This window comes from Dipodomys merriami, unplaced genomic scaffold (assembly GCF_024711535.1).
Source record: "Dipodomys merriami isolate MVZ:Mamm:240054 unplaced genomic scaffold, mDipMer1.0.p SCAF_15, whole genome shotgun sequence".
Lineage (NCBI taxonomy): Eukaryota > Metazoa > Chordata > Mammalia > Rodentia > Heteromyidae > Dipodomys > Dipodomys merriami.
In genome coordinates, this window is record NW_027202826.1 from 15305478 (window position 1) to 15323798 (window position 18321).

General features: G+C 39.3%; 1 protein-coding gene across 1 annotated transcript in view; it reads left to right on the plus strand.

Moving 5' to 3' along the window:
- Smarcad1 (SNF2 related chromatin remodeling ATPase with DExD box 1) overlaps positions 1–18321 on the plus strand; it is a 59768-nt gene that overhangs the window by 18510 nt on the left and 22937 nt on the right. Inside the window, exons 4-9 of the mRNA XM_070022290.1 lie at positions 2207–2363; positions 6263–6329; positions 8881–8981; positions 13150–13251; positions 14913–14994; positions 17748–18139. Of these exons, the coding sequence (XP_069878391.1) occupies positions 2207–2363; positions 6263–6329; positions 8881–8981; positions 13150–13251; positions 14913–14994; positions 17748–18139 (901 nt within the window). The remainder of the gene's footprint in view (positions 1–2206; positions 2364–6262; positions 6330–8880; positions 8982–13149; positions 13252–14912; positions 14995–17747; positions 18140–18321) is intronic.

The window sequence follows — 18321 nt, forward strand, 5'->3', positions numbered from 1 at the left end:
TCATGGCTTGGGCACTGTCCCTGAGCTTGTTTTGCTCAAGGCTAGCACTCCTCCACTTGAGCCACAGCACTGCTTCCAATTTTTTCTTTTTAGGTGGTACTGAGGATTTGAACCCAAAGCTTCATGCATGCCAGGCAAACACTCTACATCTGAGCCAGCCCTCTCCTCGTTTTCAAGTGCCTTTATATTTTATTAAGTAGTTGTACAAAGAGTTTACAATTCCTTAAGTCAAGTTATTAGTACAGTGTATGTTAATCATTTTACCCCTTCCATCCTTTGTTCTCCCCAAACTTGACTTTATTGAAGAGAAGTCTTAGAGAAAATAGATTGTTTTTGTCTCTCTTTTTTTTTTTTTTTTTTTTTGTCAGTCATGGGGCTTGAACTCTGGGCTTGGGCACTGTCGGTACACTGTTCGACTCAAGGTGAGTGCTCTACAGCTTAAGCCACAGCACCACTTCCCGTTTTCTAGTGGTTTATTGGAAATAAGAGTCTCATGGATTTTTTTGCCCGGGCTGGCTTTGAACCGTGATCCTCAGATCTCAGCTTCCTGGGTAGGTAGGATTATAGGCATGAGTCACCGGCCCCCTGCTATGTTTATTAGACATTTGTTAAATTTATTCTTTCTGTAAACTGGAAGTCAAATCCAAGGCATTATAGGACCCATAGTCAACATTAATACTACATTACAAGGCAGGTGCATTAGTTCTCACTACAGGTACTTGCAAGTTTCATCACCATGTAGTAATTCTGACAGCCAAAGAGTAAAGAGCTTGGGAAATGGACATCCATGGCAGAAACAATTTAAGTTTCAACCTAAAGGATGATAGGGGGCCGGGAGAACAATGGGCATGAGAGCTGAATGGGGGCCACGTCACAAGTGAGTCCAAATATAGCCATAGGAAAGGCCACACATACGAGAGCTGAGAAGTGAGCAGATGGTGAGTTTGAACACATGGTCATGGGAAAATGCACATGTGACTACCACAGGCAGACAGTGATAGACAAGGAGACTTGTTTGCTGGTCTAGAGCTGTTTTCTTAAACCAAAGTTCAAGACATCCTAGAGGATTTTTTTGGGGAGAGGGGTGGCTGTCATGGGACTTGAACTCAAAGCTTAGGCTCTGTCCCTGAGCTCTTTGGCTCAAGGCCAGCACTCTACCACTTTGAAGCACAGCACCACTTCACAGACTTTCCTGCCTGAGTTGGCTTCAAACTGTAATCCTCACATCTCAGCCTCCTGAGTAGCTGGGATTACAGACGTGAACCACTGGCGCCTGGTCTAGAAGATTTTTAAAATTCATATTCCTGGTCCTTGGGAGTTTACTTTTACATTCTCCGATGATTTTAATGTATTACCGGTGCTATAGAAGACACAGAACTAATGTATGAGTATGGAGAAGGGAGAAAAAAATTTTTTTTTGTTTTTTTGCATTCAGCACTGTTTGTAGTTACGACACAGTAAGTAGTTATCTTTGTATTTCTTTCCTATCTCAACCCACATAATTGAGGTTTTCTTCAAAGTACACTAACTTTGAAGCCAACTCTGGTGCTACAAACTGGTAATCCCAGCATTTAGGGGGCTGAAGAAGGAAGATCTTAAGTTCCAAGCAAGCCTGGGCTATATAGGGAGAACCTGCCTTTAATATAGAAATAAAAGGGGCTGGAAAGGTGGCTCAGTGGTAGAGTGCTTGCCTTGCATGCATGAGGCCCTGGGTTCGATTCCTCAGTACCACATAAGCAGAAAAAGCTGGAAGTGGCGGTGTGCCTCAAGTGGTAGAGTGCTAGCCTTGAGCTGAAGAGCTGAAGGACAGCGCCCAGGCCTCAAATTCAGGCCCCATGACCAACAAAAAAAACAAAAAAAGAAAAAGCAGACATTTATAATACAGATTTATATGTGTAGCTACTGACATGAAGAAAGTTCTTTTATTCTGACAGAGGTTACATTTAATATTGAAAATATTTGTGAAGGGATGGGAAGGGGAAACAAAGAGGAGGCTACAATGCTTGATAAGAAATGTATTCATTGTCTTGCCCATGTAATTGTAACCCCTCTGTTCAGTATTTTCACAATAAAAAATAAGTAAAAATTAAAAAAAAAGAAAATATTTGTGGATGTTTTGTATAATGTATAAACATATAGACAACATAAATCTAAAAGCATTTGCAATATAGTAAAAATATTTTTGCCCCTTTCTGCAATTACCTAGTTCTGAGCCATCTGAAGATGAAGATTCCCAAGGCCTTCCTACCATGGCACGGAGAAATATTTCAGAAGACCCCTCAGAATTGGATGACATCAAAGATGCTAAGCTTCAGACCTTGAAGGAACTTTTCCCACAAAGAAATGACAGTGATTTACTTAAGGTTCTTCCCTTTATTGTACTTAGTTGTTGTAGCTGTAATGATGACAAAAATCTCTCCAGAATACAATGCTAAAGTTACTGGTAGACAGTCACTTTTCTGAAGGTATCTTATGTTTGAAGGTAATTATTAACTATTTTATAAAATAAAGGTAAACGCCAGAAATTACTTCTTGAGAATGTAAGCTCATCCATGGGTGGTCATTCACCTATAAGTTAAAAATAATGTTAAGCTTTCCCAGCCCATATAGTTTGTGCATTATTTTTGGCTTGAAGGAACACTCAGATGTAAGGGCTGCTGGGATTTAGTGCTCTACGGCCAGTGAGGCCCCTGAGCTGTACTAAAGACAAAGGGTTGTTCTGCTAATAAAACCCTTACTGAGAAGTATTATTTAATTAAACGAAGTGACTGTAGTTGAAATGTATAAAGCTTAAGCTATAGAAGCTATTTTATGTTGTAAGAACAAAAAGCAGTTGACAGTATAATTAAGTTGTAGATGAGAAATAAGCCCTAAAGATCAATACCAGATTATCCTTAGTTCTGCCACTTGTTAGTTAATGATATTAGAGATAACTTTTCATGAAACCTTCATCTGTTTGTATCTGTCTTCACCACCAAATATGAAGTTTAAAGGTACACAAATAATGGATTTTTATGATCAAGGCAGATGACTCTGAAGGCGTGGACTAACACATTAGTCAGAAGCGGGTGATCTTTTCCTGCCAGAGTCTACTTGGATATTGATATAACAGCACCCAATGCCATATAGTTAATGAAGTTCACTTAACAACAAAAAAAATCTGCCTGAGTTTGTTTGGCAGGGCCAGATCAAATAATTTTGCTGGCTTTATTTGGTTCTCAGGCTGGGCATTTTTCTATTCCCTGCTTTTTTTTTTTTTAAAAAAAATGGTTTTATAATTATTATTAAAGTATTGTACAGAAGGGCTACCATTTCATAAGTTAATGAGTACATTTCTTTTTTTGAACAATGTGTCACCTTTTCTTATACTTTCTCCCAGTTTCCCCTTCCCTTCTCTGTCTACTAGTTTCTACAGTGTATTCTGAATAAATAGCATGATTGCTATTTAGTTATCCTTCCCTTTCTACTTCTCCCATTTTACTCCCCCAAAAGTAAAATAGAAAAAACAACCCAAAACAAAAACAAACACCCCTGCCACCACCATCAACAATAACAACAACACGTATTGTTTCTATTTCCTGGAGTTCATTTCAAAAAATAGTATCTAAAATGTTCAGAGAAGTTAAAACCTTTGTGTTCCTCCCCTAAGGATAATCACCTTTAGTCTGACTATGTGTGGATCCCAGAGTTATGATGTGCAGTTATATTTTAGATCTAGCTTCCATATATGTGAGAATATATGCATTTGTCTCTCTTATCTTGGCTTATCTCACTTAGCATAATAGGTTCATCCATTGCTCTGTAAATGACATAATTTTATTCTTAATGGATGTATTCATTCCATTGTGTATATATACCACATTTTATTAATCCACTCATCTGTTGTAGGGCATCTGGGCTCTTTCTATAACTTGGCTATTGTGAATACTGCAGCAGTGAACATAGATGTGCAACTATCTTGGTTTTTGATGTTCTAAGTAGATGCCCAGGAGTGATACGGCTGAGTTGTAGGGAAGATCTGTGTTTATAGTGGTATGACTGAGTTGTAGGGAAGATCTATGATGACTTTTTTTTTGAGATTACTGTCCAGAGTAGCTGTACCAGTTTACCATGGACAGTGCAATAGAGTTCCTTTTCCTCTGCATCCCCACCAGTATTTGTTTTTTGAATTCACAATGTTGGCTAGTTTAACTTTGTTTTGATTTGCATTTCCTTTAAGGTCTGGGATGTTGAGAATTCCTCATGTCTATTTGCCAGTCTTCTTCTAAGAAGCCTCTCTTAAGCTCCTTTGCCCATTTATTAATTGGTTTATTAGTGTTGGGTGGTTCATTTTTTTAAGCTCTTTGTGTATTTTGGATATTAGGCCTTTGTATTGCTGGTAAAAATTTTCTCCAAATTTGTTTGCTGTCTTTTCTAGTTTAGTAACTATGTCCTTTGCAGTGCTGAAACTTTTTTTTGTTGTTGTTGGTTGTGGGGCTTGAACTCTGGGCCTGGGCGCTGTCCCTCAGCTCTTCAGCTCAAGGCGAGCACTCTACCACTTAAGCCACAGCGCCACTTCCAGTTTTCTGGTGGTTTATTGGAGATAGGAGTCTCACGGTCTCTCCTGCCCAGGCTGGCTTTGAACCGCGATCCTCAGATCTCAGCCTCCTGAGTAGCTAGGATTACAGGCGTGAGCCACCAGCGCCCAGCTAGTGCTGAAACTTTTTATTTGATGTAATCCCATTGATCAGTTCTCTCCTATCTGCTGTGCCTTGGGGGCTCTTTTCAAAAGTTCCTACCTAAGAGTGCTAGCCTTGAGCTGAAGAGCTGAGGGACAGCGTCCAGGCCCAGAGTTCAGGCCCCAGGACCGGACTAAAAAAAAACAAAAGTTCCTACCTATGCCTATAAGTTGTAATGTTTCTTCTACTCCCTCTTGCAGTAGTTTCAACGTTCAAGTCTGATATTGAGATCTTTGATCCATTTTGAGTTGATATTGGTGCCTGGTGATAAACAGGGATCCATCTTAATTTTCTAGTTTTCCTGACACCAATTATTGAAGAGGCTTTCTTTTTCCAACATCAGATAACTTTTGGCTCCTTGTCAAATATCAGATAACTGTAGGCACATGGCTTTATTTCTGGGTGTTCTAGTCTGTTGCACTAACCTCCAGGCCTGTTTTTGTGCCAGTACCACGCTGTTACTGTTATTATTGCTCTGTAGTAGAGCTTGAGGTCTGAGATTGTGATACCACCATTATTCCTTTTTTTTTTTTTTTTTTGCCTAAAATTGCTGTGTATTCAAGTTTTTTTTTTTTTTTTTTTTGGTCATAGGGCCTGAACTCTGGGCCTGGGCGCTGATCCTTAGCTCTTCCTCTCAAGGCTAGTGCTCTACCACTTGAGCCACAGTGCCACTTCTGGCTTTTATTTTCTGCTTATGTGGTGCTGAGGAATCCAACCCAGGTCCTCAGGCATGCAAGACAAGCGCTTTACCACTGAGCTACCTTCTCAGGTCCTATTCAAGGTCTTTTGTTGTACCATATGAATTTTTGGATTATTTTCTCCATGTCAGTGAAGAATGCCATTGGAATTTTGATGGAGATTGTACTAAATTTGTAGGTCACTTTTGGCAGTGTGGCCATTTTCACAGTATTAATTATACCTGTCTACCTAAAGAGGTCTTTCCATTTCCTGTTGTCATCTTTGATTTCTTCATATTTTTTTCTTTTACCAGTTTTGGGGGTTTGAACTCAGGGCCTGGGTACTTTCCCTGAGCCTCTTTGTGCTTAAGGCTAGTGCTCTACCACTTAAGCCACAGTGTCTCTTCTGGCTTTTTCTAAGTAGTTTATTGGCAATTAGAGTCTCACAGACTTTTCTGCCTAGGCTGGCTTAGAACCGTGGTCCTTAGATCTCAACCTTCTGAGTAGCTAGGACTACAGATGTGAGCTAGCACTCTACCACTTTGAGCCACAGTGCCACTTGGGTTTTCTGATAGTTAATTGAAGATAGGAGTCTTAGAGAGTTTCCTACCTGGGCTCACTCCTCCTGAGTAGCTAAGATTATAAGCATGAGCTTATAATTTTTCCACAGGCTGGAAAAATCAAGATAACTCTTAGATAAGCTTGGGCTTGCGGGACCAGATTCTCTGAAAGTTTATCATGGGCTTGATGACTATTACCTCCACCCTGTATGATATTTAAATATGTATGTACTGATATATTTCAAGAGCTTTCTGAAATAATTCTCTAGGTGTTAATTTTTATATATCCATGGTTTTTCATTATTAGTTAATTGAATCAACAAGCACTATGGATGGAGCAATCGCTGCTGCCTTGCTGATGTTTGGTGATGCAGGTATGCTTGACTTTATTTATATTTTTTAATTGTTTGAGACCAAGACTCAAACTCTGATACTTGCTTTTACTCATTGGCTAGACATAGGTCATTTGGACTTCTTTTTAAAGTGAGATGTGTACAGATTCAGGTGTAGTGTATAGTGTATAAATGACAGCCTTTTCTAACTTGAATTCAGATGTTCTTTGGTGTACTGTGTTTCCTTAAGTCAAGTATTTTTGTTATTTTAGGACAGTTTGTAGCAAAAAGCTTTTTATGTATTTGGGAACAATCTTGGGCATTTATGTACTACAAATTGCTATCTTGTATATACATACAGTATCACCCTGCCTACAGAACAATAAAGTTATTTTTGTATGCTACCTTTTGAAGGTTTTCACATATGAATACTAAATTTAAAAGACCGAAAAGAAAAAAAATCTGAAGTTTTTACTTTTATTTGGGAAGGTAAAATATGAATTTGGTGGGCCTATGAAGGTGGCTCTCAGTAGTAGAGTGCTTGCCTTGCATGCATGAGGCCCTGGGTTCAGTTCCTCAGCACCACATAAGCAGAAAAAGCCGGATGTGGCGCTGTGGCTCAAATGGTAGAGTGCTAGCCTTGAGCTGAAGAGCTGAGGGACAGCGCCTAGACCTAGAGTTCAGGCCCACGACCAACCAAAAAAAAAAAGAAAAGAAAAGAAAGAATTAAGCATGTCTGAGTCACATGGAACAAATGATCTATTTTGCAACTTTTCAAATTTAAAATATTACTAACAGTGCTCATTTAATTAGCAAATATACATATGATGATTGTTGATTGTATTCCCCCTTTTTTTCTTTTTTTTTTCTTTTTTTTTTTTTTTGCTGGTCGTGGAGCTTGAACTCTGGGCCTGGGTACTGTTCTGAGCTCTTCAGCTCAAGGCTAGCACTTGAGCTATAGCACCCACTTCCAGCTTTTTCTGTGTATGTGGTGCTGAGGAATCAAACCCATGGCCTCATGCCTGCAAGGCAAGCACTCTACCACTGAGCCACCTTCCCAGCCTCTCCCCCCCTTTTTAAAAGTAAATACTGGAAATAATTGGTGGAAGCACAGTACACATTTCATTATGGGCACATGGACTATTCAAAATCAACCAGGAAGAAACATTTAAGAATTCATACTGGGGCTGGGAAGGTGGCTCAGTGGTAGAGTGCTTGCCTTGCATGAGGCCCTGGGTTCGATTCCTTAGCACCATATAAACAGAAAAAGCCAAAGTGTTACTGTGGCTCAAGTAATAGAACACTAGCATTGAGGTGAAGAGCTGAGGGACAGTGCCCAGGCCCAGAGTTCAAGCCCCCCCCCCAAAAAAAAAATTAAAAAAAAAGAATTCATACTAGCTGAATGCTTGGAGTTCATGCCTGTGATCCTATTTACTCCAGATAAAGATTAGAAGCCAGCCCAGACAAACAAATCTGAGTGACTCTTACCTTGAGTTAACCAGTAAAAAAGCCACAGGTGGAGATGGGGCTCAAGTTGTAGAATAGCAGCCTGGTCAAAGAGGTTAAGCCATGAGTTCAAACCCTAGTATGGGCCTCCACTCCCCCCCCCCAAAAAAAAAAAAAAAAAAAGAAAAGAAAAAGAGAATTTATACTTAACATGGTTACTATACTTTAAAAGCATAATAACATAACAGCTGTTAGGAAAATTTTAAGCTAACACTACACCTAAAAGCTATGATACATGTACTTATTTTGAATATTGCATAACTTCACAGAATTGTTGTCAAATTAATGCTGAAATCATAAATCTTTTCAGGCCTCAGCAATGCTTTCCTATTAGCATAGACATGCTTAAAAATTTGCTCTGAAAGTAGTTAAGATAATCAATCACTGGTTTACAATGTAAATAGCTTCATAAGGTCATGTGGTTGAAATTTGTTGTTTTCAGTCATGGCAGAATATGTAGATTTCCAATTATTGATAAACTTTCATATTTGTTGGAGTTTACATTAAAAGCACTAATCAAGTTCTCTATATCTCAGTTCCTCTTCATTTGTAAAATAAAATTGTTACCTTTCTGGTTACTATAAAAGTAAGTGAAATAGTAAGCCTGAGAGATAGGAGACGTTTTGTTTGGTGTCAGTGGTCATCTTCATGTAATTTACATTTGACAGAGCTCAGCTTTTTTTTTTTTTTTTCTACTGAGCACAGCCTGTACTTTATATAATGACTTACTAATTTATGAAGATAATTTTTCTGATTTTTCCCCCTTGTACAAGAGTTTGAATTCAGGGCCTTGTACTTGTTAGACAAGACCCCTACCATGTGAGCTGTGCCTCCAGCCTTGGCAAGATAGTATTTTTAGCATTAATATGTAGAGGTTTAACCTACACCACAATAATGTTTTCTATTTGGGAAGACTGCAGAGGACATTCGTTTTTTTCTTCTGTCTTGTCATGTGTAGAAGAAAGAATATTAAGCCTTGATAGTAAGAGAACTGTCGTTGACTATAACACATTTTAATCTTTGTTTTTCAGTCAGTTGATTTCTATTATTTCTGGGTAAGTTTGAGTATGCTTCTTTCTTTTGAAAGGTGGTGGGCCCAGGAAAAGAAAATTGTCATCATCTTCAGAGCTGTACGATGATGATGAATATAATGAAGATTCGTCTTCCAAAAAGTCAAGACTGGATCATGTAAGTGGCATTTGAATTGCAGTGTCCAGGTGAGAGTGTGTTGAATTTGTGAAAATCAGATTTGAAAATCTGATTTTCAGTGAGTAAGTCTTTGTTTCAAGTCTCTTCAGTAGAATTATGATTGTCACTTCTATTCACTTTTCTGTCATTCTGACAGTTATACAAATCTTTCAACTAAGTTGGCAGGGGTTTGCTCTTTATTTGACCATAAGAGTTTATTTGTTTTTTGCCATAAGAGTTTAACATGGTGCTGTAGACCAGGTTGAAGAAGGGCAGCAATGAGGTAGAAGCTATGAAGGTGAAATACCTGCACACATGATTTATTTCTTTTTCTTGAACCTGTTATTTGAAAATAACTGCTTCATATTCAAGTCTAATGAGTACTTGCTGTCCCATGATCAATCATCCTGCTTCTGTTAAGATCTATTAAATTCAAGCCAGTAGTTATTTCACATAGATCCATTCAGTATTTTGATTTTTGGTTGTTTGTTTTGTTTTGCTTTCTTTTTTGGGAGCCAGAAATAAATCCAAGGCTTTGTAGATGTACTAGGTCCCAATGTAGTGTTTATACATAACTTTGTTTTGTGTATAGATTTATGAATGAAAAATACAAACCTGTATCGAACTGAACCAAATCACATACAGTATATTAAACATACTTTAAGTGACTATTTGGATGCTTCATTTTAGCATGTGTATTGCCATATGAGATTATGTTTGTTGCTTCACATCTGTGAACTTTTCTCTGATAAAAGAAAAAAAAGGGCTGGGAAGGTGGCTCAGTGGTAGAGCGCTTGCCTTGCATGCCTGAGGCCCTGGGTTAGATTCCTCACCACAAAAGAAAAAAGCCGGAAGTGGCGCTGTGGCTCAAGTGGTAGAGCGCTAGCTTTGAGCTGAAGAGCTGAGGGACAGCGCCCAGGCCCAGAGTTCAGGCCCCACGATCGGACCACCCCCCCCCCCCAACAAAAAAAAAAAAAAGAAAAGAAAAGAAAAAATCCCACTTATTCACACTTATTCATCACTCCTAACTCTGTAAGCATTCTGGTTCAAAAATACCATGTAGCCGGGCGCCGGTGGCTCACGCCTGTAATCCTAGCTACTCAGGAGGCTGAGATCTGAGGATCACGGTTCAAAGCCAGCCCGGGCAGGAGAGACCATGAGACTCCTATCTCCAATAAACCACCAGAAAACCGGAAGTGGCGCTGTAAGCTCAAGTGGTAGAGCGCTCGCCTTGAGCTGAAGAGCTGAGGGACAGCACCCAGGCCCAGAGTTCAAGCCTCACAACCGCCAAAAAAAAAAAAAAACAAACAAAAATACCATGTAATGCTTGTAGAAGGAAGTTTAGTTTAAGTATTAAGAGACTGGAGAGAGGGGATTTCTTTCTTTTTTTTTTTTTTTTTTTTTGGCTCCGGTCGTCCCTACCACTAAAGGTGTCTCTACCACTGAGACACCTTCCCAGCCCGAGAGAGGGGATTTCTGAGGCATGAACTCAGGGTCTTGGTTCTGTCCTTGAGCTCCTTTGCTCAAGGTTAGTGCTCTACCACTTGAATCACAGCTCCACTTCTCCCCTTTTGGTGGCTAATTGGAGAAGAATGAGATGAGGGACTCACAGACTTGCCTGCCTAGGCTGGCTGTGAACCATGATCCTCAGATCTTAGCCTCTTGAGTAGCTAGGATTTATTTATAGGCATGAGTCACTGCCTCAGTTGTTAAGAGACTTTTATAAAAAGAAAATAGAGGGCTGGGAAGGTGGCTCAGTGGTAGAGCGCTTGCTTTGCAAGCCTGAGGCCCTGGGTTCGATTCCTTAGCACCATATAAGCAAAACGAAAAAAAGCCGGAAGTGGCGCTGTGGTTCAAGTGGTAGAGTGCTAGCCCTGAGCTGAAGAGCTGAGGGACAGCGCCCAGGCCCAGAGTTTAAGCCTCATGACTAGACCCAAAAAAAAAAGAAAATAGAAATGAGAATGTGTGATAGATCCCAGTCAGTAGGTACAAAGGAATCTCTTTGTGGACCATCAGAGGTAAGGCCATGAAAATAAAACGACCAGATTCAAGTGCTCTGAGTCATTAAGAACAAAGCATAGAGAAATACAGGAGGGCCATGGATGTAGTGTAGAGATAGAACGCTTATACCAGGCCATGGTTTCAATCTCTAGTACCTCAAAAAGAGGCAAATTAAAAAACAAAAGTCCAGGGCTGGGAAGATGGCTCAGTGGTAGAGCACTTGCCTTGCATGCCTGAGGCCCTGGGTTCGATTCCTCAGCACCACATAAGCAAAAAGAAAAACGCCGGAAGTGGCGCTGTGGCTCAAGTGGCAGAGCGCTAGCCTTGAGCTGAAGAGCTGAGGGACAGCGCCCAGGCCCAGAGTTCAGGACTACGACCGGACCCAAAACAAAAACAAAAAAACAAAACAAAACAAAAAAAAACCAAAAGTCCACTAGGCATGGTAGTGCACAACTGTATTCTAGCACTTAAGAGCTGACGCAGGGAGATGTTGAGATCAAGGGCATCCTGGAATATATACCAAGATCCTGTCTCAATCAAAACAAAACAAAGAAATAGAAGAAAGGGAAAAGATTATCATTAAGCATTTGGATTCTAAACCAAGGAATGAAGAACCTTTTTACTTAGATCTCTGTTCACAAAGGCCAGCAATGGAAATCACTGTATCCTTGCAGGAACTCTTAGTGCCAGTACAGCTGCTGCAGAGATTTCAAGTAGTATTACACTTTCCTATGCCCTCAGCTGTGCATCCTACAGTTAGGGGGATGAAATGCTACTGAAGAACCTCCTGCCAGTGGCACAAAGGCAACCTGGCAGCTGCGGATTGAATTTAAGCTCTTTGTTTTGATGGAACAAGTATCTATTATAAATGTATGTCTCAAAGAACCTAAATCTCAAAGACAGAAAACATCCTCCAGGATTTAAAGTTCCAAAAGATAGCATAATACATTATTTAGCACCAGTGCCAAGTGCAACTTGATTCTGAAGCCAATAGTAACATCACTCACCAAACTGTGAGCCTTGTAAAAGGAATTGTTAATGCCAGCCTTGGGGTTCACTTCAGGTATAGCAAAAATATGTGGATTATTGCCATGTTGCATTGATAGTTTTGCTTTTGTGTTACAGAAGATTACTGTAACAACAATAGCCCAAAGCCTCCAGAACAAAATCTCAACTTTAAATTTTTTTTTTGTCTCCAAAAATTATCTCTGTTCTAGCACTTGGGAGGCCAAGGTAGGCGGATCAGAAGTTTGAGGCTAGCCTAGGCAATATAGTAAGACCTTGTCTTTAAGCAAACAATCAAAAAAACAACAACAAAAAAACCCCTCCTCTGTACAGCTGTACAGCCCCTTGATTGCCTATAGTATTGATAACTTATTGTGTAAAGTAAACATTTGTGATGTTACCTTTCCTTACTGAAGAATCCTAAAATGGTTACTGAATTTTAGAAGAGATTTAGATTAGAGCCATTGTCACTGGAAGCCTAAGAGTGTTTGTGTTATGTGAGTGGGAAATTGAGTTGATTCTTGATATTGGAGAATTTGCTTCTTTGAGGAATTTTTTTTGTTTGTTTTTTTTTTTGTGTGCTAGTTTTGGTATTTGAAGTCAGGGCCTGGGCAGTGTCCCTGAGCTTCTTTTGCTTACGGCTAGCACTCTACCACTTGAGGCACAGCATAAATGTGGCTCACACTTGAGTCTCACAGACTTTTCTTCCTGGTCTGGCTTCTAACTGAGATCCTCAGATCTCAGTGTCGTTAGGAGGTAGGATTACAGGCATGATTCACCAGTGCCTACTCTTTGAGGAAAGTTTAAGTAAAATTCCAATCAGGATGTACTGATTTAGGAGAATCAACTGGATTTAAAGAAGTGTAAAAGGTAGATATCTAAGAGTTTCTAGCTTACCCTAATGACCTTTCCACCAAAATCATTTTTCTCTCATTTTGAGTAATATGTGAATAAAGTTTAAGCAAATAAATGAGTGGTCAACTTCTTTCAGTGATCTTTAATTAGCATTGGTTTAAAAAAATCATTTATCAGTGTTCACATGAATTGAAAGAAAGACATGGATTCTCTTTACCAAATACAATGAATTTTAAATCAAATGTAATTGCCTTAATACCATAATTGGTTCTTTTTTTTTTTTTAATCCCCTCCCTCCCTGTGTTAGGGAGAGGAATCCAGTGAGTCGGCAGAATCCAGTAGTAACTGGGAAAAGCAGGAAAGTATTGTACTGAAACTGCAGAAGGAATTTCCCAATTTTGATAAGCAGGTGAGTGGTGGTGCAGAAAGATACTGGATACCTGTTAACTGTTTGTATGACAAATAGTCTTTACAGTTTCACCATGTTCCAATTAAATATCCTCCTGTTTTATATTATATAAAGTATTTTATAGTGCTTGTTAATTTTTTACATTGTTTACCTTATTTACTAATTACTTATATCAGCATTAGAACCAAAACCATAACAAACGTAACAGTAGGAGAATTTGTGAGCTTAGCTGGAGGTGTGATAAGGCTCTTGCAGTTTCATGAGGCCCTGGGTTCAATTCCCAAATACCACCAAACCAACCAAATGGAACATGGGTGTGAGCAGGTAATCGAAACCATCCTTCAAGGCTGGGAGTGGCAGCACGCCCCTGTAATTCCAGCTATTTGGGAGGAAAAGATTGAAGGATAGCAGGTGTGAGGCTCTGGATTTATACCCCAGTACTGTAAAAGAATAATTAACAATAGGCATCTGCCACCCTTCTCTATCAAATAGCTCATACTTTCATTTTCTCATTTTTGAGATTTCTTAGAAGAATTGTGAAGTGTAATATTGTAATAAAGTCTTAGTATCATAAACGTTGTCCTACTTTGCAGGCAGTATGAAAGAAAACTTTCTAAATCATTAAAGACTGATACTAGTGCTGAAAAGGTCTCTTTTTCATTGTATAAGTGTGTATTTTGGTAATAGAGGGGTTTGAACTCAGGACTTTGTGCTTGCATAGCAAGCAATGAATCACTTGATCCCTTTTTGCTTTAGGTTATTTTTTTAATAGTGTCTCATGCTTTTAACCCATGATGGATCTTGACCTGTGCCCTTGTCTAGATAGGATGACAGTTTTGTACTGTCAAGTTTTTTGCATTTTTGTGGGCAGGGGTGTGGGGGAGGGTCGAACTTAGAGCCTCGGTGCTGTTCCTAAGCTCTTTTCTCAGGGCAGTACTACACCACTTTCAGCCACAGCACCACTTGCAATTTTCTGATGGTTAATTGAAGATGAATCTCATGGACATTTCTGCCCAAACTGGCTTTGAACTGTGATCCTCAGATCTCAGCCTCATGAGTAAGCTAGCTATCTGGCCCACTTTTTTTTTTTTTTTTTTTTTTTTGAGATGGGTTCTTGCTACTTTTTTTGTCTCGGATAATTCCAAACCTTCGTCTTCCTGATCTCTACCTCCCAGGTAGCTGGAATTACAGGCTTGAGCCACCATTTCCAGGCTAATTTAATATTTAGAATCTATTTAGACTTGCATTGATTTATTCCATTATGTATTCAGGAAATTCATCTGCTGAATTCTGATAAGCTGGATATAGTAAGATCTTGTTGCTATACTAGTTCTTCATGTATGTTGAAACGAAACTATGTTTTGCAGTTGGCAGTTTTGTTTCTTAATTGAGCAAACATTTTTTGATTCTCCAGTGTTCCGAATACTTCGTAGGGAGAGCTAGAAATACAAAAAGTCAAGCTTGCTTCCCTATGAAGACTGTTGTATATTTGCAGAAGTGAAATTACACAGAAAGCATTTGTAAAGCAGCATAAAACAAGTGTAAAATAATGATATGAATTCTCTACGTTTTCAGGTGATTAAGTTTTAAACAAGCATAAATCCTTTCTAGAAGTTGCTCATTTAAGATTTTTAACAGAAAGATGAATGATTTATTTTTAGGAGCTAAGAGATGTGCTCAAGGAACATGAGTGGATGTACTCAGAAGCTTTAGAGTCTCTAAAAGTGTTTGCAGAAGACCAAGGTAATTCTGTTACAGAAAACATGTGCTTCCCATTACATTCTGTATTTCAGAGCATGAGAAAATAAAGAACTTACTAGCTATTAAAGAATAGAATTTTAAATTATTTTGGAAGTATTGGTATAACAGATTTTAAATGATCCAATTCTTAAATGTTTTCTTTCTTTTTTTTTTTTTTTTTGGTCAGTCCTGGCCTGAACTATGGGCCTGGGTGCTGTCCCTCAGCTCTTCAGCTCAAGGCTAGCACTCTACCACTTGAGCCACAGCGCCACTTCCAGCTTTTTCTGCTTATATGGTGCTGAGGAATCGAACTCAGGGCCTCTCATGCCTGCAAGGCAAGCACTCTACCACTGAGCCACCTTCCCAGCCTATTTTCAATGTTTTTATGAGAGTATAAAGCAATACAATAAGTAAATCTCCTTTTCACACAAGTTTCTAGGATAGTGAAGACTATAGAAGACTACTTTTGAAGTGTCATATTGAATTCAATCTAAAAGGAACAGTTTTTACATTTTAGCAGTTACCAGTTAGGCTGGATCTTATAACTAGTATCTGATTATAACTAGTATCTTAATCTCATTATAATGTGGATGTTTTGGTCTTACTTGCATGAATTTGGAAAGTACTGGCATCAAAAACTTACAGGTATCCTCAGCATGGTAGAAACTTGCTAAACCCATGCAGGAGTCAAGAACCTTTTTCTGCCAGTGGCCATTTGGAAATTTCTAGCAATGCTTGAGGGCCGTACATGGTTTTTAATGCAGGCAGATTGACCATGTGCAGTAGATGAGAGTATCTGTCCAGTCATGCACCAAGGGATTTTCCAGGCCTAAAAGGCCCACAGGGCATACGTTCTCCACCATAGCAGAACACTGACCTCTACTAAATGGTAGAGGAGAGAGAGCATAAATGAGATACAATCACATTTCTTTAATAACAACTCTCACAATTGGGTAGACTTAGTAGTTCAGAATTGCAAAGCCAACTTCATAATTTCAGCAGGGTTGTTTTACTTTTTTTTTTTTTTAATGAACTCTTATGGAATTCTGTACCACCAATATGGTTGCACAGAGACTTGGGGGAAAGGCAGGAGGAGGTGAGGAAACCAGGATCACCTTTCTGAGTCCATAGTAATTCTGGAAACTCACTTATAAGTGGGAAGATTTTAATGAATACCTTACCCAATTTGTTTTGCATATGTTTTTTACACGGGCACAAGAGTGAGAGTTACAATAAGTATGAAAACACCACTCTAAGTATAGTCATGTTCAGTATTTGAGGGGGATTAGTTCAGGACGTCCACTGAACAAAATCTGCCCCTGCTGAAAAATAGTGTGCTAGGGCTGGGCACCAGTAGCTCATGCCTGTACTAGCTGCTCAAGAGGCTGAGATCTTAGGACTGAAGTTTGTAGCCAGCTTGGTGAGAAAAATCTGAAGCTTACCTCCAGCAAAAAGCCAGAAGTGAAGATGTCGCTCAAGTGGAAGAGTGCTGGCCTCAAATGAACATAAGGGAGATAGTGAGGCCCTCAGTTCAAGCCCCAGTACTGGCACACACACATACAGAAAGAAATAGTATATTAATATGTCACCTGTGCACATCTGCCCAGTCACTTCAATCCTCAATGTACTTACTATACCTAATGTAGTGTAAATGCAATATCGTTGCTTGATTATATTATGTAGGTAGCAATGAAAAGGAAAAACATCAAACTATTTTTGCAGTACTGGGTATTGAAGTCAAGACCTTACACTTCTTAAGTAAGACCTCTACAACATGAACCACACTCCTAACACCTGAAATTTAAGGTTTTATTTTCTTACATTTTTCATAAATGGTTGATTATGTAGATTTGGATCCCACATTTACAAAGGACCAATATTAAGTGGTATGTTTTCTTACTAGTATATAAAATAACTGCACTCATTCATAAGCAACTTAGAGTTCAATGAAAAATGATAGATGAGTCTATATAGTAATGCGCTTTTTGATAGTATATTCCAATAAATTTGTTTCCGTAATGAATTAGAACAGTAAAGATGATAATGGGAAAAATTTAACAAATACTGTGATCACTGTTTTGTTCTACCTGTCAGTGTTGGCATTTGAGGGGTCGGGTTCCTATGTAGCATCTAAGGCAGACACGTATGTGCAACTGCTATTTATACTCCCAGGACTTTCCTTAGAAAAATGGGTGTTTATACTTAATTCATTTAAAAAAAGAAGTTACCACCTAGTTTGAAGCTGTTTTAACTTATATAATTGTGTTTCTTTTTTTGTGTGTGTGCCAGTCCTAAGGTCCTGAAGAATTGAACCCAGGGCTTCATGCATGCTAGGCAAGCACTCTACCACTAAGCCACCTTCCCAGCCTCATATTATGGGTTGTTTTTTTTTGGTCGGTTATTGGGCTTGAACTCTGGGCCTGGGCTCTGCCCCTCAGCTCTTCAGCTTAAAGCTAGCCCTCTACCACTTGAGCCACAGTGCCACTTCCAGTTTTCTGATGGTTAATTGGAGATAAGAGTCTCACAGACTTTCCTGCCCAGGCTGGCTTTGAACCACGATCCTCAGATCTCAGCCTCCTGAGTAGCTAGGGGTACAGGTATGAACCAAAGTGTACTTAACATTAAATTATGGTTCAGGTTTTTTTTTGTATTTAAAAGGAATATGTAAATGCTAACAATATGTCTTCTTGTTTGTATATTGTGTTTTGCTAATTTGCTGGGTTTTTTTTGTTGTTGTTGTTTTCCTTTGTATACAGATAGTCAATATGCTTCACAAAGAGAAATTCCAAATGGAAAAGAAGTTTCTTCAAGGGGTCAAAACTTTCCTAAAAATGCAGCTAAAACAAAACTGAAACAGAAAACTTCCACAAAACCACAGAATGGTTTTAACAAGAAACGCAAAAAAAATGTATTTAATCCTAAGAAGGTGGCTGAGGACTCTGAGTATGATTCAGGCTCAGACGTGGGTAGTTCCCTGGACGGGGACTACAGTAGCGGTGAAGAAGTGGTGGAGGATGGCTATAGAGGGAAAATTCTGCACTTCCTGCAAGATGCTTCTGTGGGAGAACTTACCCTGATTCCTCAGTGCTCTCAGAAAAAGGCTCAGAAGATAACAGAACTCCGGCCCTTTAACAGTTGGGAAGCTCTGGTGAGGCTACATTCTTTTGTCTCTCGTGTGTGTGTGTGTGTGTGTGTGTGTGTGTGTGTGTGTGTGTGTGTGTGTGTGTGTGTGTGTGTGTGTGTGTGTGTGTGTGTGTGTGTGTGTGTGTGTGTGTGTGTGTGTGTGTGTGTGTGTGTGTGTGTGTGTGTGTGTGTGTGTGTGTGTGTGTA